The sequence below is a fragment of the Trachemys scripta genome, chromosome 18, assembly GCF_013100865.1.
Source record: "Trachemys scripta elegans isolate TJP31775 chromosome 18, CAS_Tse_1.0, whole genome shotgun sequence".
In the NCBI taxonomy this organism is placed as follows: domain Eukaryota; kingdom Metazoa; phylum Chordata; order Testudines; family Emydidae; genus Trachemys; species Trachemys scripta.
Window position 1 is genome coordinate 18,518,205 of NC_048315.1, and position 22,081 is coordinate 18,540,285.

At 40.3% G+C, this 22,081-nt stretch overlaps 1 protein-coding gene across 8 annotated transcripts in view; it reads left to right on the forward strand.

The window, feature by feature from the left end:
* The window catches only part of CUX1 (cut like homeobox 1), a 398,007-nt gene that overhangs the window by 200,155 nt on the left and 175,771 nt on the right, over window positions 1–22,081 (forward strand). For all 8 annotated transcript variants that reach the window (XM_034752645.1, XM_034752648.1, XM_034752651.1 and 5 more), the window contains exons 6-8: window positions 5,852–5,975; window positions 8,082–8,158; window positions 9,222–9,288. In XM_034752645.1, the coding sequence (XP_034608536.1) occupies window positions 5,852–5,975; window positions 8,082–8,158; window positions 9,222–9,288 (268 nt within the window). The remainder of the gene's footprint in view (window positions 1–5,851; window positions 5,976–8,081; window positions 8,159–9,221; window positions 9,289–22,081) is intronic.

The following is a 22,081-nucleotide window of genomic DNA, read 5'->3' on the forward strand; positions in this document are numbered from 1 at the left end:
GACACGACATTTTAGTGAAAGGGGTTCACAGGTGGTTAAAGTTTGGGAGCCACTGCCATAGACAAATGGGTTCTGAAAATAATTCAAAATGGTTACTCCATCCACTTTATCTCCTTCCCACCCACCTGCTCCCCTTCCCCATCCCTCTTCAGGGACCCCTCTCATGAGCATCTGTTGCAATAAGAAATAAACCACCTCATGCAACTAGGACCAGTAGAACCAGTATCAGCACAACACAAGGTAAAAGGGTTCTTTTCACATTATTTTCTAACACAGAAACCAGAGGGTGGCAACCCATTTTGGACCTAAGAAAACTAAACACATTTTGTAAGAACTCAACATTTCAAAATGGTGACATTAACAACTATAATTCCACCATTAGAGAAAGGGGACTGGCTCTCAGCCTCGACTCCCAGGATGCGTATTTTCACATTACTATCCATCACGCATACAGGAAATTCGTGAGGTTCACCCTAGGGAAACACCACTTCCAATACAAGGTGTTACCCTTCAGTCTCTCAGCCACTCCAAAGGTGTTCTCAAAAGTACTAGCAGTAGTGGCAGCACACTCTGCAGTCACAGCGTCATGATATTTCCATATCTGGATGACTGTCTCATAAGAGCACTACCCCAGCTCGAAGCATTAGGCGTCACTCAGAACACGATAACCCTCTTTACAAACTTAGGTCTGCAGATAAACAGACAAAAGTCCACATTGACTCCCCTCCAGAAACTGGAATTTTCGGAGCTCATCTTGACTGCGTAACAGCAACACTACCTCAACAACACTTTACCACGCTCATCAACTTAATTTCAGCGGTAAAGGACAGTCCACAAATATCTGCCAGAACATGTCTCCATCAACTGGGACACATGGCAGCAATGGCATTTGTTGTTGAGCATGCCAGGCTTCACATGAGATGCCTACAATCCTGGCATTGAACAGTGTACATCCCACGCAGGCACAGCCTAAACAGACATCTCACGATGCCAGGCAAGGTAAAGGACACACTCGACTGGTGGACACAACCAACAAATGTCTACCCAGGTGTCCCATTCCTAACAAGAACTCCAACGATGACAGTCACTACGGACGCCTCTCTGATAGGATGAGGAGCACATTTACTAAACAATACCGTCCAGGGCCGATGGTCCCATCAGCGTCCATACTACATATAAACCTGTTAGAATTCAGAGCAGTTCGCAATGCATGCAACCACTTTCTATCTCTTATCAAAAACAAAAACTTCAGGATCCTCACGGACAATGTAGCATGATGTTCTACATAAACTGCCAAGGGGGTGCATGATCACAATCCCTATGCACAGAGGAAATACAGGGCTGGAATTGGTGCATCAACAATAACATCCACATATCAGCATCTTACCTTCCAGGGTGCCAAAACACAACAGTGGACATCCTAAGCAGAGACTTTGCACAGACTCCCAAATGGGAAATGGATCCCGGAATTCTACATACAATATTCAGCCTATGGTGATTCCCTACCATAGACTATTTGCAACAGCACTGAACCCCAAATGCCCACAATATTGCTGCAATGCGGGACTGGGACCCCCGCTCTCTGGGGGACACTGTCCTTATCAAATGGGATGCACCACTGATGTATGCATTCCCACCGATCCCACTTTTAAATTGGGTCATACACAAGATCAAGAGAGACAAATCCAAGGCAATCCTAATAGTGCCTACATGGACCTCACAAAAATGGTTCCCATACCTTCTACGAATGGCAACACGCCCACCTTCAGCCCTCCCTTAGTACCTCACCTTATAACTCAGGACACGGGTCACATCCGCCATCTCAACCTCGCAGTTCTCCACCTCAAGGCTTGGTTACTTCATGGCTGAGAGGAGTATTGCTCAACAGTTGCAGTCCCACTACAAGAAGGGACTTATGTCTACAAGTGGAAATGGTGCCAGGATAAAAACATCCTACCAACATCTTCCCCTCTACCGAGGGTCTTGGACTACATACTCTAACCTAAAAAATCGGGGCTTTCCAGAAGCTCCATCAAGGAACACTTAGCAGTTATCACCTCTTTACACGACAAAATGGAGAGGAGCTCTATATTTGCCCACTTGATGACTAAACGCTTTCTTAAGGGTATTGAGAACACGTACCCCACAGTTACAACTCCCCCCGCCAATGCGTGACCTCAACCTCATCTTACGCACACACTCATGGGTTAACCATTTGAATCCCTGGTGACATATTTGGTGCTACATTTATCAATGAAGGTGGCTTTCCTTATCACCATTACGTCTGCCAAACATGTGGGAGAACCAGGGGCGTTAATGGCACAGCCCCCATACACAACTTTTTTTAAGGACAAGGTCGCCTTAAGACCACATCCCACATTCTTACCCGAAGTCACCCCCCCATTTCACCTTAATCAACTTATCTACTTGTATTTTTTCCAAAACCGCATGCAGATGAAAGGGAAGAATCATTCCACACACTAGACTTTTGCAGAGTTCTTGCTTTCTACATAAATGCAACAAAACCATTCAGAAAATCTATAAGACTATTTGTCTCAATAATGGAACAATCAAAGTGAGAAACTATCAAGATGGATATCAGGAAGAATCTGTGTTATGAAAACTTTCATCTACCAGTCTCAACGGACATCCGTACACATTTGACTAGAGTACTTTCAAAATCAGTAGCCTTCGTCAATAATGTACCTATCATTCACATTTGTAAAGCAGCAACTTGGGCATCAGCCCCTACATTCACAAAACACTATGCCATTGAACAACAATAAGCACTGGATGCTCGCTTTGGACTCATGGTGCTATTCATCATTGCTACAGCAACTCCGAAGCCCCTCCCTTCCACTGAGGGGCACTGCTTAACAGTCACCTAAAGTGGAGCACCCACAGGGACATTTCTCAAAGAAGAGAAGGTTACTCACCTTGTGCAGCAACTGAGGTTCTTCAAGATGGTTGTCCCTGTGGGTGCTCCATTACCCTCCTCCTTTACCCCTCTACTTTGGAGTTTAAAATCGATTCTCTGAGGTAGAGAAGGAACTGAGGAATGGTTGGTTGCACACCACTATGTTACGGCTCAGAACTGTGGAAGATGGCAATGTTGCGTGCACGGCCCAACCAGGCACTGCTATCACAAATCTGCAACTACAAGCGCAGTGTGTCAAGACACGTAAAGTGGAGCACCCACAGGGACAACCATCTCGAAGAACCTCAGTTATTGCACAAGGTGAGTAACCTTCTCTTCTGATAATCAAATCCCCATCACTATTACCTGTCTCTTTCTAATAATTGTTCCCTGCCCTGGAGGGATATCCTCAGTGTGAGAGGATACCATTACATAATCTGGAAGGAGGGTCCCAATGATAGGATTGTTTCCTTCTGCTCCAGCCTTATGCACTCCTTACCTGAGATTTTCATCTTCCTTAACAGTACAGAGGCTGTCAGATTGGGGGTGGGACCACTCTGTTGTGTGCCTGAAAGTCTTGTCTATGTTTCTGTTTCCCTTAGCTCTTCCAGTTCAGCCACTCTGGCCTCTAGAGCCTGTACTGTATCTACTGGAGGTCAAGAGTTGCTTGCACTGTATGCGCACACATGCCACCTGCCCACAAGGCAGATAATTGAACATGCCACATTCAGTGTAATAAACTAGATAGCCCCTAATCTGCTCCTGGATTTCTGCCTGCATGATTTTTACTCTTGCAGGGTTTTTTTGTGTGTGTGTGTGTTTTGGTTTTGTTTAGTTGGAGGGTTGCTTTTTTGCGGGGGAGGGAGGGGAGTTATTGGTCTAAGTTTAGAGTATGTTTTCTGATTGAATCTGCCTGTCGGTCTCCCTTGCAAAACTCCCATTTGCTGCTTCTGTTCACTAGCTCCTCTGATCACTTAGGAGCTGGCTTTTTAAACTCCTGTTCTCCTTGAGTTAGCCCTGCCCCCTTGTCAAGGGATTCTAGAGGGGTTAGGGTTCAAAGGATAGCAGGCTAGAAGGCTCATTAGTAGGCTGCTTGGCTCAGCACACAGCCCCCAAAACAGACCACACTATATTTGTCAATCTACCAAGCACATGGAAAGGAAGCAAGCAGACAAAAACAAACAAATTGAGAAACTCACCCAAGGATAACGTAATCTCTCCTCCTTAACCTGGAGAACTCCCTCGCAAAACTCTCTTGTTCCTGTAAGTGCCATCCCCCAGAGTGGTATTTCTGTAATTGCTTATTGAGTTTTAGCCAGTACAGATTATATAGTAGGTGCATACTTCCTGGAGTGGCGTAATTCCATTGACTTCACTGGAACTATTCAAGTGAGCATAGGTGTGAACAGGGTTTGGGCCTAAATCATGACCCTTTACTGGTACTTCTTCACATCCATGTAGCTTTGAATGAATCAGGCATTTTAGTACTTTTTTTTTCTTTTAAAGTCTCAGGGTGCAAGCAGAAATAGCTCTCATGGTCCTTAGTAGAATTGCACTTACTCATTCCAGTGCTGAATTAAGTTCTCTATATTACTTAGTTCATTTTGTTTTCTTACATTTTAGTGATGAAAATATTTAGGGCAAAATTCTCTCCAGTCCAAGTGGCAAATACCAACTCTGCACATCAAAGAAAATATCAGTGTTCAGATCTACTTTGCAGGTCTGAAGGAAGAATTTTCCCTTGGATTTTCAAGAATATGATTGATTGAGTGATATGGCAAAAAGGGACACCATGCCATGATATGATTTAATGAGTCTCAGTTGATTTTTTTAAAATGTCTAAAAGTACTGTCCTATTTAGTCAAAAGCAGGTGGTTGGTTATGTGCATTTGTTATCATTTCAATTCTTCCTTATTAGTTGGTCAAAATGGCTCTGACTTTTCCCTCTGTGCTCCCTACACCAAGATTCTGATCTCACTTATTCTGGTTTTATAGTAACAAAATTCCATTGACCTAATTTTACATGGTATAAGTTAGATCAATTTCAATCTGTAGGCTTTAATTTTTATAGTGGCATTTGTCTTTCCAACTTGTTTATGGACAGTTTTTTTGTACCTGGTAATATTTTTCTCCTTCCACCAATATTCCAAATAATGTAACTTCTTGGAGTGCTACATCTCTCCCTGGCAGCATCAAAGTAACTCCAGCTTACGAGTCTTCTCTAAATATGATTTCTTTCCAGACCCCCTTTTTGTTGCAAAGCACACTTGTTTTGGTCCATGTCTTGCTTTCTTGTTGTAAGCCTTAAGGCGTAAAGAATTCTGCCCTTAGAGATGGGTGGAGTGGGAGTCTCCATGCCAAATGTCAGTTACTGTAACAAAAATCTAAAGGTTTCCAGTTTGTCTATTTAATCTGATCTGTGTGTTAACACAGCAGTTAAATCCTAATTGCCATATTTTTCATCAGTTTTGAAGCTGGTGTGTTCTATTTCTGAAAGATTGAATCTGTACAAGAGCCATATTAAAACTGCTTCTTTTTATATGAGCACAATAATATGAATGGACTATTTGTGTAAATTCATACTTAAACCCACAGTGGAACTTTATTTATCTCCACTCAGTAGAGAGCTAATTTGAGACTAGTTAATAAGGTGATATTATATTTTACAATTGATTTTTTTCAGTCATGTTATAGAAACCGTAGCTCTGCTTCCCAGCAAAATCCATTGATCCTTCTCAACCTAAACGTTTAAAGTTCAATTTAGCATTTAGGGAGTAAAAGGTTTCTGAAGGGACTCGTATCCATTGATTTTGTGTCAGAGTTGAAGAGCCTAAAGTTTAAAACACACTGAGCCTACAGGGTAAAGAAAGCCTTGTATTCTTGTAGCCACATGGAGCTGTGTAAACTCATTCTTTGCCTATTGTTTTTCTGTAGAGGTTACAATAAAAGCGCTTAAAGAGAAAATCAGAGAATATGAACAGACCCTGAAGAACCAAGCAGAGAATATAGCTCTTGAAAAAGAACAAAAATTACAAAATGACTTTGCAGAGAAGGAGAGGTGAGTGTTTGTGCGTATAGGTGTTGTATGGAGGGAAGGAAATCATATTTTTCTGCTTAATCTCCCCAACTAGGGTCCTTCCTTCAGTTCATTGAGACAGCTCATACATTGAATCATTCTAGTGATTTGTTTGACACAGAATCATTTGATACTCAGTTTTACACAGAAAGACAATTGTGCAAGTGAATAAGTGAAACAAGGACAGATTGTTACTTCACTGCACTGATGTATTTGGGATGTTACTTTCAGAAGAGTGCAAACCTACTTTTATTCTTCATTAGTTGGATTGTCCTTTGTGACGCTAATCTTTCTCCATTAGCTGACAATGTAATTCAGTCAGTCTTGTGTGTCACAGTACCATTGTACATCAGTTCAACACAGAGCATTTTCTGAGGAAATATTGTATCCAGCAATACGGATACCTGCTTGCATGGTAACAGGAATCTGGCATTGAGGCAGAGCTCTGTGTATCTCACTCAGAACTTAATTTTGAAGAGAGTTTGCATGCTCCTATATCTCAAAATAATATGTAATTAATTTCTCACTTAATTATTGATTTTTTTTTTTAAAGCAAACTTGGAAGCATTTCCAATTTTTCAAAAGCTAGCAATATCTAACTAAAAACCTTTTCTATAATTGAGATTACCTGTCAGGGAAGTTAGACTGTATATTATAGAAGAGGGTGTTCACAGGTTGTTTTCCAGTGATGAACCCTCAACTTAGGTACCCCTCACTTAGTCCAACAGTGGCTGGATCTGCGAATCTTCAGTACATACTTCAAGGCCGACCATTTTCCTAGGCTGCTTGTGTGGGTGGTTGGATTGATCATTTAAATTAAGGTATGAGTAGGATGAAGCTACATGTGAACTGGGACATACTTTTTAAAAATCAATATTTTATAGTTACTTTTTGTTGTATAATAGGACCAAAGTTTCTTGTTTCTATCAAATCCAGTTTACTTACACACACACACACACGCAAATGACAGTTCAGTGGAAGGTTAATTACAGAAAAGGGTATGTGTTAAAGAGGTGCTTTTTGACCACAAAACGCAACCTAAAATTATATAGTTTAATGTGGGGAAAAAAAAGAATTTTGACCTGAGTTTCTTTCCATAGATACTTGTTAATAAGTTTGATAGAAAAGAAAATGTATTGTCTGGTTCAAAATTACTGTATCAGAGAATACGTAAACATACAAAGTAATACTCAAGATCTGTGACAGTTAGAAAGTTTTGGTTGATTTTGTCTGAATAGGATTTTTTTTAAACATGTTCCCCAGGGAGACATTTAGGATGCTGGGCACTTTATGCACCATCATTACTATTTAAAATCTGCAGACTAGCTAAAAGTCTCCAGAAGGATGTCACAGCAACTCTATGCCTAGTATAGGCTTTATAAGTCTGGCCTTTAGCAAAGAGTCTGGTGATTGTATGGCCAAGTGACATGAAAGCGTGTGCTGTAACTGACACAAACAAGGGGACATTGCTTATGGACATAAGAAAGGCGAGCATATTGAAAGGTCTGATCCTGTTATATAGGAAATAACATTGTAATATTTGTTTTGAAATGTGCAGTTTTTTTAGAGGGTGGTTAATACTGTTATTGCATCTAGAATCCATTGCAATTATGATGAAACAGCTGTCAGATCTATTGAGGATATCATTTATAGCAACAAATTCCTTCATTATGACCAAAAAATGGAAATGTATCATTCTTCTTATGCTAACTTTGTACAACAGCGGGTGCGTGGTGACAATTTTCTTAATGTCTGTGACATTTCCAAAACAAATTATGCTACGGAAAACCTTCCACTAAAGATATCATTTAGATAGCAGTCAACTCTTGTATTCTGTTCACAGCTTACATTTTGAAGTAGCTACACTGTTAAAATTTTAATAACCGGGACTCCAAAATATGCACAGCATTCCAGTGAGAAATTGGCTTATGGTTCCCATTGTGGTATCTTGTAGTATACATGGTGTTGTCATTTGCCTGATTACAGTTGAGCTGGTTAATCTCTGTCTTTCTCAAAATTGCAAAATACAATTAAGTTGGTAAACAAGATCACCAGGTCCATTTTCATCTCTCCTTTTTTCTTTTTCAGAAAGTTGCAAGAAACACAGATGTCGACAGCCTCGAAGCTGGAGGAGGCCGAACACAAAGTTCAAGCTTTACAAACAGGTTTGGCATTGCTGTTGTGATCTATACCAATGGCCAGGCTGGTGGTAGGATAAATACAATGAAAGGAAATCTGGACTGAGCTTGAACCAGATCTTGCAAGTCTACGTTAAGATTTGGGGAAGATCCAGCAATGCTTAAAAATTGCCCTGCAAATCAAAGCTTCTGTTGGGCTTCTTAGTCCAGGGGCCTCAAGCATTGGTGGCATCTTGATCTCTCCCCTGTCCTCTGCCTCTGGCACACAGCAGTTTAGTTCCCTGAAGACTGAAATGCTGTTGTCTAATCCAAATTATTGGGCTCAGTATAGCGGTAACTGGGTGAAATTTAATGGCCTGGGCCAGATCAGTCTAGATGATCTAATGGTCTCTTCAGGCCTTAAATTCTGTGTATCTGTAAAATAAATGCACACTTGTGCTCTAGCCAACTATTGGTGGCTGTAGTGGGTAAAACCTGTATAGTATAGTAGATACGTCATTGGAATGTTCCTGCAACTAAAACAGGCCACAGAGCTGCTGACTACATCCATGTTTGCCTTTCTACATTGTAGTGCGCTCTGGTCTAACACACCCCTAATCTGTGCTATATATAATGGTCAGAATTTAACGTGAACCTTATTTCTGCTTCACATCAAGCAACCTGCTATTTACTTTGCTATTCATCCTTGCACAGTTATATTTGCCAATCCATCTAAGGTAGGGCCCACTGGGTTCCCTTTTCCCTGTGAACACAAGATATTTAAATTTGACTCCATGGACTGATTGGAATAAATATTTTAGTTGAAGGAGCAATGAGAAATGAATAATGTCTAGCTACATTAAGCAGAATAGTAACTGGAAACTTTTACAATTCAAAAGAAACAGATTAAAAAATACAGAAAAACTAACTCTTAAAACCTTTTCATCATCGAAGTCATTATTTGTTTGGTCAGGTAGAATCCTTAATGCAAGATGATTTTTGAACAGGAAACAGTTTATAGTGGGATAAAAAATTGCATAGCCCTTTTGCATTGCACAAAGTACTGGTCTGTTACAGTACCAGTAACCTTTCAATGTTTTATGCCTTCTAGCCTTGGAAAAAACTCGGACAGAATTATTTGACCTGAAAACAAAATATGATGAAGAAACTACTGCCAAGTAAGATTTCACTATTTTCTTCTTACATATCTTCCTTTAGTATCCCACCTTCCTAATTTTGCATGTTATAACTGGAAAGAAGAATGAGATGGAGGTGGTTTTGAAGGAGAAATAAGTAGGAAAACATTGGCATAATTTAATATCCTGTACTGAGACTGATTACACTAGTGTGTCTTCCACAGAGTCCCTAGTTTCTCTCCTGTCTTGGGTGGGCAAGGCAGGAGGTGGTGTAACAGGACAGCGAGTGGGTGGAGCCTTGGTGCTGTCCCAGCTAACAAACCAGCATGCTAGAGGAACATATACTGTGTTGCATAAGGACTTTGGACAGTTTATTCCCTCCGTGGAGCAGTAGGGAGACCAGGAAGAAGATTGTCTCTCCAAGTCACAATCTCCCTCCTGTGCTTCTCCATGGCAACTAAACATTACCCCTTACACTGGGCCATAGCATATTGCCATAATCTCTAGTCCTTAGTAATAAGAGGAATGTGGTGGTCATGTTTTTGTCTATAAGATGTTGGTGGGTAGAGATCTGTCTGTAGTAGAGGCCTGTTGGCAACCATTCTTCAGTTGTGTCCAAATCTGCATCAAAGTTTAGTTCTTTAGGGACTAATCTTGCAAGTTCTGAGGTTCAAGCTACAGTGCTTGAAACTTGTGACTGGGCCCTTAATTGTTAAGGTTCGGTGTTTACTATAGAAACAATTTTTATCCCCTTCTTACATGGACACTCTTAATTAAATTTTAAATGCATTTTTTAAATTCTCTTTTGTTTGAAACACCTTACTCAGAACTTGGATGTATTTTTGTTTTCTTACTGATTGCATTCTTTTCCAACTGATACACACTGATAACTGTGTTTCTAATGGAACTAGAAATTAACATAGATTTTGCTTATCCTTTTCCATGGGTTGGTGTCATTGATGATACTAGCTCTTTTATTAAAAATTTCTATTACAGTGGATTCACAGTCCTCAGTCATGGATGAGGACACACGTACTGGGTGCTGTACAAACATAAACATGTAAACTCTTGTTTTTTATATAAATATTTCACTGGCAGAATGGTGGATTTCCTCTTTTCAAAAAGTGGGATTTCCTTCCACTATAATTATTTTAAGGTGGGAAAAATTTTACTCTAAACTATTTGATAGACCATCTGGTGTATTTTTTTCCTTCTGAGATATTTATATACAGAATATTTGGAGTTGGTCTCGCCTATGATCCTTGCTGGCAATCTACAATTAAGTAGAACCAACAAGTAGCACATCAGATAACATTTTCATTGTGTTCTGTAAAGCAATGATTTTGCGGCCTGAGTCAAGAATATAGTCTGGCATGTATTTTGTCCTCTCTATAAGTTTGCTTTTCTAAAACCTTAGTTAAATTTGACATCAACAGAAATGTTCTTATGATTACTTGTGGCACCTTAGAGACTAACAAATTTATTAGAGCATAAGCTCTAATAAATTTGTTAGTCTCTAAGGTGCCACAAGTACTCCTGTTCTTCTTTTTGCGGATACAGACTAACACGCCTGCTACTCTGAAACCTGTTCTTATGATTGTTTTTTTATTTCCTGTGTAAATAGTTTTGTAAAACAATCTCCTTCAGTGTTTGCAACCCCCACATTTTGCAACTTGCAAATCCATGAAAACATGAAAGGGGAACTGACTATAAATGAAAGTTAAACTAATAGTGTATTTTCATTGTCCAAGTTGAGGGAAACGTGAAAAGTAAACAAACAGCAAAAAGGGTGAAAGGGGAATTAATTTTTTTAAATTCTTTTGGTCTAAATAATCTGAGCTGCTAATAGCCTTGACAGATTGTAAATTTTTAATTTAAATATATATGTGATTATCTTCAATATGGCTAAAAAAAAAAAAAGTGGTTCTGGCCTTCTGTGATTTGATGCAGATGAATGGAATGGTACAGACAAGGAAGTCAAATTTTTTTTAATTTTCTTTTTTTAAGTTAATACTGGTTGTTTGACTTTCGATTGTGGAATTCAGAGATCGGTGGTAATTTTTTGACATTTCAAATGTTTCTGAATATTATAAAAAAAGAAAAACACAGCAGAATAAGTTAAGGCGTTGCGTATCTCAGCGGGCTTGGATTTTTTCACAGCAACTGTTTAGAATCGTTATGAATCTGAAACGTAATGTGTAAAAATTTCTTGTTTATCTTTTGGTGGTTTTCTAGTACAATGTGGTATGTGCAAAGCTAAGCACAACCGAAACCATGTTCTTGACCATTTGCTAGCAGTGCAGCTTAGAATGAGATCAGTTTCTGAAATTAAAACCTTTAATAGTATTAAATCCTTTTGTCATGTGTTGCATAAAGATTTCCCCTTCTCACTAATGAGCAGGTAGACCACTTAATATTCTTCTGGGAAACTTGTCATCTGAGCACCCTTCTCCTGGCCCCTTTTATTGGACAGATATCTCATGTCTAGGGCACTGAAGGTGTTAATGACAAAAAAGTTTATGATGTGCAGTCATTGCAGTGTGTCAGCTGGAATATCAGAAGCTGAATTTGACAAGATGGCAGCAGTAAAGTTTTCCATGTGTAGGCTTGAAGTAAAATGTAATTAGCCTTTATGCACAGAACAAGGATCCATTGATGAATACAGCTGGTCTTTGTTTTCTTCTGTCATTGAGTGTGGGAGGTAAAAGTGTTCTTCTTCATGTTTATTAATGCAAGATTCCTTAGACAAATGGCAAGCACAGTTTAATATTTGTTGGAACATAGAGAGGCTTGCCAAAACAGTTGTGTAAGAGGATTTCAAGGTTTTCAGATTATAATCATGTCTGGGTTAAATAAATGAATGATTGCTCTGCCTTTTTCAATTAAAGAGGCACATCCTCTCTTGAAGCCTAATACTGATTTTGTTTGCGGTCTCACACGTTTCTATCAGCAAACCTGGATTTAACCAACACTAATGAGTTTGATCTGGAGATTCTATCAAAGCTGGAACAGAAAAAGCAAACTTGGAGCTTGAGTTCCTGTCAAATTAAAGAAAAGCTTTTTTCCTAGTGAAAACAGACTGTTTGTCTGTGTAGGAAAAGAAATGCTCTACATGTATTTCCTTGTTTTTTCTGCAGAACACACATTCTACTCATATCCTCTTTCGCTTCTGTTTTGGTGCTGCACACTCCAACAAGTGTTTCAGATTCCTAACTGACTTGTTAATGCTCTGTCAGCCAAAGTGCTGGAATTCAGTTTTCAGTGAACTCCAGAGCCTCCTCTTTGCTCTTACACCTCTTCCCCCACAACATACGTGAATTCTAACTGGGAAAGGACCTTCAATTCTAACAAGCCTACTGTGTGTGCTACCTTACTGTTAACATGTGGGTTGAGATGCCTTTGATGAAAGAAAGTATCACTGAAATACCACACTCCTGGTAAATTCTAAATAGTCTTATGAGGATTTTAGATACTGTACCTGTTCCTACAATAGGAAGCTTCCATTAAAAATAAAATAACAAATTAGGGAGAGAAACTCAGGTCAACTGTACAGTCATGTTCCTTGTCCATGTGACTTTTCTTAGGACCTTTAGATTTTGTAATAATCTGTAAGGGAGTGTTTACTGCAAATTCAATGCAGAAGAAGGTTTTGACATGTATATCCGGGATAAACTTAAAATAAATACCTAGTGATAGTGGGCAACACAGTATGGGGAGGTGGTGAGCAGCCCTCGGTGGTGAAAGAACAAGTTAAGGACTATTTAGAAAAGCTGGATATGCACAAGTCCATGGGTCCAGATCTAATGCATCCGAGAGTGCTGAGGGGATTGGCTGATGTGATTGCAGAGCCATTGGCCATTATCTCTGAAAATTCGTGGCAATCGGGGGAGGTTCTGGACAATTGGAAAAAAGCAAATATCGTGCCCAAAAAAGGGAAGAAGGAGAACCTGGGGAACTACAGACTGGTCAGCCTCACCTCAGTCTCTGGAAAAATCATAGATCAAGTCCTCAAGGAATCCATTTTGAAGCTCTTGGAGGAGAGGAAGGCGATCAGGAACAGGCAACATGGATTCAGCCAGGGCAAGTCATGCTTGACCAACCTGATTGCCTTCTATGATGAGATAACTGGCTCTGTGGATATGGGGAAAGCAGTGGACTTGATATATCTTGACTTTAGCAAAGCTTTCGATACAGTCTCCCACAGTATTCTTGCCAGCAAGTTAAAAAAATATCGATTGGATGAATGGACTGTAAGGTGGATAGAAAGCTGGCTAGATTGTCGGGCTCAACAGGTAGTGATCAACAGCACGATGTCTAGTTGGCAGCCGGTATCAAGCGGAGTCCCCAGGGGTTGGTCCTGGGGCTGGTTTTGTTCAACATCTTTATTAATTATCTAGATGATGGGATAGATTGCACTCTCAGCAAGTTCGTGGATGACACAAAGCTGGGGGGAGAGGTAGATATGCTGGAGGGTAGGGATAGGTTCCAGAGTGACCTAGACAAATTGGAGGATTGGGCCAAAAGAAATCTGATGAGGTTCAACAAGGCCAAGTGCAGAGTCCTGCACTTAAGATGGAAAAATCCCATGCACCGCTACAGTCTGGGGACCGACTGGCTAAGCAGCAGTTCTGCAGAAAAGGACCTGGGGATTACAGTGGATGAGAAGCTGGATATGAGTTAGCAATGTGCCCCTTGTTGCCAAGAAGGCTAACAGCCTATTGGGCTGCATTAATAGGAACGTTACCAACAGACGAGGGAAGTGATTATTCCCCTCTATTCGGCACTGGTGAAGCCACATGTGGAGTATTGCATCCAGTTTTGGGCCCTCCACTACAGAAAGGACGTGGACAAATTGGAGAGAGTCCAGCGGAGGGCAACGGAAATTATCAGGGGGCTGGGGCATATGACTCACGAAGAGAGGCTGAGGGAACTGGGCTTGTTTAACCTGCAGAAGAGAAGAGTGAGGGAGGATTAAAAGCAGCCTTCAACTACCTGAAGGGGGGTTCCAAAGAGGATGGAGCTTGGCTGTTATCGGTGGCAGATGACAGAATAAGGAGCAATGGTCTCAAGTTGCAGTGCGGGAGGTCTAGGTTGGATATTAGGAAACACTATTTCACTAGGAGGGTGGTAAAGCACTGGAATGGGAATTTCCATCCTTAGAGGTTTTTAAGGCCTGGCTTGACAAAGCCTTGGCTGGGATAATTTAGTTGGTGTTGGTCCTACTTTGAGCAGGGGATTGGACTAGATGACCTCCTGAGGTCTCTTCCAATCCTAATGATTCTATGATATGTAAAAATAATCCTCCCTTCTCATCTCCTAAGAAAGTAGAAAAATCTTCATTTTATAGGTTTGAAATATTTTATTATAATTACACCTGAGGATGCCGCAGGTGGGTGAATAGGTGTATCAGCATTAAGACTATATCCGCACCATGTTACAAATTACCCTACAGTGTAGATTCAGATTACTTATTTTAAACTTGAATTACTTTTTAATGTACAGAGCACAGTTGATAAAAGGACACTCTGATCCAGTAGACTCTGATTTAAGATTTCTGAATGATAGCTTTCCAGTGTTTAAAGTCCTGAATCTGAAAACTTTACTCACATGAGTAAATCTGACTCACAATAAAAAACATTTATTTCAATAATAATTATTTTTCAGTAACACTTAGGAGGCCCATTTTGGTAGGCACTGTGCAAATGTGTCTGCCTTAAAATGTAAGCTTAAAATGCAAGTTAATGACAACATACAAGAAGTGGATGAAGCCAGTAAATAAGTATATAGGGGTAGGAAAGGGAGGACAAAGTATTATTAGTACAAGTACATTTTCCATGTTCACTAGCTGTGTACTGTAGCTCACCCATTGCCTAGCAATCACTAACTGGCAGTGTTATGCAGGAATCATGGCAGATGGGAGTCTTAAGAATAAATCTGAAGGAGGATAAAGCAGTAGTGGCTTTACATACAAGTAAAGGTTGCAAGACTGAGCTCTTAGACAGAAAGCAGCAATATTTTTCCACTTTACGTCCTTGGGAATTATCCTTCCCCAACGTGGTGTTAATGGACTGGGGTTCAAATATTACATAATAGGGGCAAAATTCTCTCATTTACGTTGGTTTGAATCCAGATTAGCTTTGTTGACTTAGGCAGAGGGGTTCCTAATTTACAATGAAAACAGAATTGGGCCTAAGTAGTTAGTTTTACACACTTTAAAAAAAAAAAGATTTTTTTCTCCTTTAAGTACCAGGTGTGTATTGATATTTCATTTCTCAAATGTTTGTCATTTTCCAGTTTGTTGGTGCTAGAGGCCAGACTGAATTAAAAAACGGAAGTCTTGCTCCAGCATTACATAATTATTTTGATAGATGTTCTTAAATGTTGCTTCTCCTCATTGAACATGAAACACTGTGATTAGTATGCCTGTGTTGTATGTGACATGAAATAGTTTCTCTTTGCTGTGCTTTTAAGGTCTTAAAGTTTCCTACATCCTGTCCTCCAGCTGAGTCATTAACTTCTAATGCATGTCTCTGGAACTATTACCCTAGTTAAAATGATTTCCCTAAAAAGGGGAGATAAGGAGTTTCATAAGCTGTGTATGCTCTAGCCTTTTTTCTGTAAAATTTCCTACAGTTGCCATCACTGGTGCAACCTCAACAGTGATTGTAATGGGAGGAAATAAAAGAGAGGAAAAGGCTAGTGTAGGTAAGACCATACAGTCTCGAAGGGAAGAATTTAAAGAAAAAAGAAAGCAACTGCACTAAGTCTCACTGAACTCTAAATGGTTTTTGGAATTTGAGAGAGATTTATGAAAGTTTTAAACAATGCTTCATGCAAAACTTACAAGGTTTACAAGACCTAGTTGATGATAATTTGCTTGATGCACCAAACACTAGTGCTGGGTGAAAATATTTTGGAGGTTCTGGTCAGACATTCTGCAGTTGATTCAAACCTCCTGGTTCTGTGAAATTGGGCTGAAAGTACAAATTGGCCTTTTTTCAAGATGTTTGTTCTAAACTTACCACTTCCAGTTAGGCCAGTAAAAACATGACAAGGCTATTTGCTGCCTGTAATGGAGTTCTTCTCTGGATTACAGTATTACTACTGAATATGAACACACCTTTAAAAAGCACTCTGAGAGCCTACTATAAATGTTGTCATTCGCCTCTGCTTTTGAATGGGGAAATTGAGGCCCACAGAGATGAAGTGACATGCATAATGCCAAAAAGTCTGCTCCTGGCTGCAGTCTTGAAATGAGGGGAATGGGAAGGAGGGAGATGACATAATGGGACAAAAGTTTTCAGAACTTTTAAAAATCTACAGTGTGAGCATTTTTGATAAATCTAAATAAAGAGAACATAATATTTGAAAGTTACTATTTGAAGTCAAGCTGTTTAGCTACAAGAATTTAAGAGTCCAGTTTAATGTATGTACAGTTTTGATAGTGTAGACCTGAGCTAACTCTTGCAAGAGTTTCTTAAATATTTCCGTTGAAAATATTCAGTTCTATATTCTGGTATAATGTAAAAGGCAGTGTGTTTTTTAGCAGTTTAGAAAAAAAAATCACAGACATTCAAGCACACCCCTGGTTGTTATCCTAGTTCATTTTCTTTATCCTGACATTGTATAGAGGTCTTCAGATGGAAGGTCCTATACAAGTACAAAGTATTAAACATAGCATGAGCGGTTTAATGAAACTGTCGCTCTTCCTGAGCAAGGCTGCCACTGATTAAAGTTTGCTGATAACACAACAGTTGGGTACTTGGTAAATAATGACAACAGCAGGTCACTGATAAAGTGATCAGGATTGCTTGGTAAGCTGGACTGTGTGCATTTTAATACGAGTAAATGTAAATGCATATGTCTAGAAACAGAGAATGCTTATGCAATGGGAGACTATCTTGGGAAGCAGTGACTCTGAAAAATATTTTGGAGAAGGGGAAAGTGGATAATCAGCTGAACGTGAGCTCTCAGTGTGATGCTGGGTCTAAAAGGGATCGTTGTAATCCTTGGATGCATAAATAAGGAAGCCTTGAGTAGGAGTAGAGAGGTTATTTTACCTCTGTGTTTGGCTCTGGTGCAAGTGCTGCTGGGAATACTGTCTGGTTCTGATGTCCACAGTTCAAGAAGGATATTGTTAAATTGGAGAGGGGTCAGAGAAGAATCATGACAATGATTAAAGGATTAGAAAACGTGCCCTATCATAATAAGAGCTGAATATGTTTAGTTTTACATGGAATTCACAGGAGGCAAGTGTCATCTGCACAACCTTGTCCTGTGCTATCTGTTCCAGCTGCACAGAGGCCATGCTTCTGCAGGCTATCCCAACTGCAACTGCCCCCGAATAGAAGAGAAGCAGAACAATTTAATACAGTCTGTCTATTAACTGGCACAAGTTTCCCCAGTGGGTCTGGGGAAAAGAATACCCCAGAGTTGCCCAGCCAACTCCCCCACCTGGTTCACTTGTTTTCCTAAAGACGAAGTCCGCAGAGTCCCTACAGAGGGAAGAAGAAGGGAGCATGTTTCAGAGACAGAACTCCCCTCTTCTTCTTCGAGTGATGTCGCTATGGGTGCACCACTGTAGGTGCGGCAGTGCCCCCTGTGCCTGGGATCTGAGATCTTCATCAGCAGTGCCCGTTGGACTGCACATGCATACCTCCCCCCTCGTGTTGTGAGCAGGACGTGTATATATAGTGCTGTATGGTCTGACTGCCCCTCCCCGCAAATCCTTCTCTACTGCCTTTGGTCTAGGATGGAATCTGCAGCAGAGCCCACATCTCCTGTTCCCTCAGTAATGCCATACCCGTTAGTTGTAGTGTAGTTAGTACTTTTCTTCTGCTGCTGCTCCTTTCCTCTATTGAGAAAAACAAACCAGAAGTCCTTGCTCTTTTTTGTTTTAGCTTTACCTTTACAGTTATTCCATAGCCCAGGTTTTCATTTCCCCGCTTCCCGCCCTTCCTGACCGGGAAGCATTGTCCCTCACTTTTATGCCCAGATCTCCCAGGTTTAAGAGGTGCATCTCTTGCAGAGCCAACTGCCTGGTAATGGATGGCCACCTGCACCTGTATTTGCTGTCTGGGAGAGGGGCACATACCACAAAAATGTTCCCACTGCCACGACTTGATGGCCAGGGCCAGAAAAGACTGGAACATTTGGTTAATATTTCTCCTCATGGAGAAATCACTGCATCCAGCATCGGACCCGGACTCTCCCCCTATGAGGCCCTCATGCTCTGCCAAGTCATCTGCCGATGCTCATTCCCCACATCCCTCTAAGAGAAAGTCGTCCCTTTCTTGTTCTGATGAGAAGAAATGGGCTTTCTCCTCACACTGTGAGGCACAGCCTGCCAGAACACCATCCCTGGCGAGGTCAGTCGCCTCAACATCCTCTAACAGGGGACATCGCTCCACGGCCCAGCCGAGTATCTCTTGCACAAAACAACCATCTAAAGACCCTAATAGGGCAGACCTACAGCCCTCGGTACCATCTCTCAGCTCTGGAGTCCAAGACAGACCACCTGTGCATGGAATCCAGACGGGATAATGGAATCTTAACAGCCTAGTCAGCTGAGCTTGATTTTTTTCATGCTGTCATTTTAGCCACGCATTGGAGGATAAGAGTTCTAGTGGGTTTGAGTCTAACGTAGCTAAAATATAGTATATAGTATGCTTTGGTAAGGAAATTTTGCCCTTGAAAATAAAGAAAGCACACAATACCTGCCATGGTCCTTGGGGCATAGCTGCTGCTCGACTTGAATAACAGGAAAAGATAATCTGAATAAATCCATGGATCATCATAAACAAACAGTTAATCTATTTTCTATAGGAACCTGTCTTGTGTGATACGCAGGTTTGCATATTTCTAATCATAAAGCAAAGCCCTTTGTCAGGTACTATATTAAAATGGCAAATGCTGCAATATACTTTTCTCTACCTAGCCATGCATTTAATACATAATCTTTTTTATTAGCATTTATTTGGTACTTTTCTAACACTTCTGAAGACAGATTCCAGCTGCTTATCCCACTCCTACATGATGATCGTGTGGGCAAACAAATGAGTACATCTTGTGTGTGGCATGCTTCCTCGTTTAACTGAAAAAGGTGGCTGTTCAAAAATGGGAAGCAAGTAAAAAAAACTTCCCCGTTCTGTGACCTTTCAGGGTTGTGAATTACAAAATCCAGAGCCCTGAAAACACATGGTGTCACTGTTCCCTTTATTTTCCTTCACTTTTTGGAAAGTCACGCATTTTCCATGAGTGTTGGAGGACCATCCTGGTTATATGCAGACACTGGAGTGCTTCATAATACCACTTTGCAAATTCACCCCACGTTTCCATTTTGGTTTTATTTTTTATTTATAGAGAGCTCCTTGTCATCTGTTAATAGCTATGTATCTGGCACAAAGCTTTTTAAGTTTCATTAGATATCAATATGCTGCTTCCTCAATGGTCCTTTTTTTTTTTTTTAAGTGTCTCAGTTGTGACCATAAATGGTACCCAGTCCCTTCACTTTCTTTACGTTTTTGATACAGGGGCCAAGATATCATACATCCTCTGACCATAAAAACTAGCATGCATCTCATATGTAGTTAGTAAAAAGAATTCTTGCACAAAATGCTGGTTTTATTCTGTAACTTTCAAAGTATTACACTATAGCCCTACCTATATAGGGTCTGATATTGAGAATGGCTGAGTATACTCGCTGCTCCTGTTGACTTCAGGGACTTGATCAGGGCCAGAGAAAGTAAATTCTACTGCTTTCTTGATGATTTACAGATGAAAGCTTCAGCCTGATTTAGGAGTTAAAAATTTTTGACATCATTAATTTCCCCAGCTCACCCATATATAGCTAGCTTTTATGGGGGGCTACAGAAGTTTATAGCACCCCTAATTTTACTGCTTTACAAAATGCCACTGCTACTTTACTTTTAACCCATCCTTCAGGTATTTGCAACCCAATTGCAGCAGCCAGGGAATTGCTCTTGTGGAAACATGTCTCTGGGGCGTGAGTGTTCATGCATTCCCAGAGACAATCTGTCTGCATCTGTCTGGGTGAAGGAGGGATGGGCAATGTTCTAGTTAGTGATAAGGGGGATTGTGTTGCCTCCAGACATTCAGCAGGTTAGGAAGTGGTATGTCCCAGCTACTTCAGAGTGGTCTAACAGTCACAGGGATGTGTCACCTGGAATGACCCAAAAATTACTGTCATTTGCAGTAGTTTAACCCACACACCCCAGTTCCTTATTCAAGTAGCAGTTGCAGAATTGAGAAGAGCGAGGGTAAAACACGTGGCAGTACTTGGCACAGAAATAAAGTTTCAGGTCAGGGAGTAGCCTGTTTTATCTGCTTCAGAAACTTCTAATGGTCACAGGGACATGTCACTTGGGCTGAGGCAAGAAGTATTTTGTTTGCACACCTGCTTATCTGTTATTTATTTAAATGAAGAGACAATTACAGCATGTGGGGTAGGAGTTTTATTTGTTCCACAGAAAATATTGTTATGAAATTCAACCACAAGTTGGTGAAATTTCTAAAAAAATTAAATATTTATCAACGTATATTTTTTAAAAATCAGCCTTTTGAATAAGGAATGGTAACCACAAATTAGGAACATGGAACCAGCAACCAGTTTCAGTTATGTCTTGGTGTTTGGGAGGGAAGAGTGTATTTACAAGCCTGCAAATCTAATAATAATCTTTTATATTTATCTAGCATGACTATACAAAGAAAGATCTTTACAAATATTAATTCATTGCCTAGCTGCTGGGACAGTTATCGCTATTTTATAGAATGGGAAACTGAGGCACATAGCTGTTGACTAGGTCCACAGAAGGGAGTTAGAGCTGGGATTAGAAGTCAGATCAGTAGGTAAAGTCCATACCTCTGTCTCTCCAGCTCTCTGCCTCTTTCACTTACATAGCACTTCTCAAAGCTAATTCAATTTCACTTGTAAGTTTAAAGGTAGTGTTAACAACAATTTTGAATAAACAAATTAACAAAATATGGTTTGTGTTGACAACAGCCCTTTAAAATAATCCTTTGCTCAGTAGCTTGCAACATTTTATCAGCCAGAATTTTCTAATTTTGTGATTTTTTTTGATTTTTTTTTTTTGAGCAGTGAAGGCTGGTGTTACAAAATGCTGACTATTCCAGCTTCTCTTCAGTCCTCTTTGCACGTCAACAAGCCCTATACTTGTTTTGAAATTATTTTTATTTAATTTTTGATTTAGGCATTGTAGCTGCCCTTGGAGCTTAATATGTTAAATACCAAGCGATGGCTAAGAATTTATTTGCTACAGTTTTTTTTCAACTGTTATATGTATTTGTTACACAGTGCTACCCTCTTACTCATGCAACTCTGTAACTATAGCGTAACTAACTGTCTTATTAGATCTAAATTCAGGCTTTATTGGAGACACTTCTGTGAAAATGGCAACAGTTTATACAGTGTTATCCCACATGGCTGTGATAATGTAAAGGCAACTGGAGTCACGCTGCAGAGAGACAACTATACCCTGCTTTGCCTTTCACCATGTGCGTGTGGGAATCTCTGTCTTATGTAAAACAAATGAAATGCTACGCCAAACAGCTGGCTATGCAGCCAGAGTGCCCAGGATCTTTGTTCAGGGCCATCGTTAAAAGATTTCACAAAGCCTTAAAAATGAAAAGTTTCCTTTCCGAGAGAGAGATAATTGAACTCATTGATTTGTTTCACGGTTTGTTTGCCCTTTCATTCCCTTCCTGAGGTGCTGTTTGTTGAGGAATGTCTCCAATTGCCAGAAAGACAGTGGGGTGTCTAATATTTCCCCGGCAGCTCTCCTTTCAGCCAGAGCAG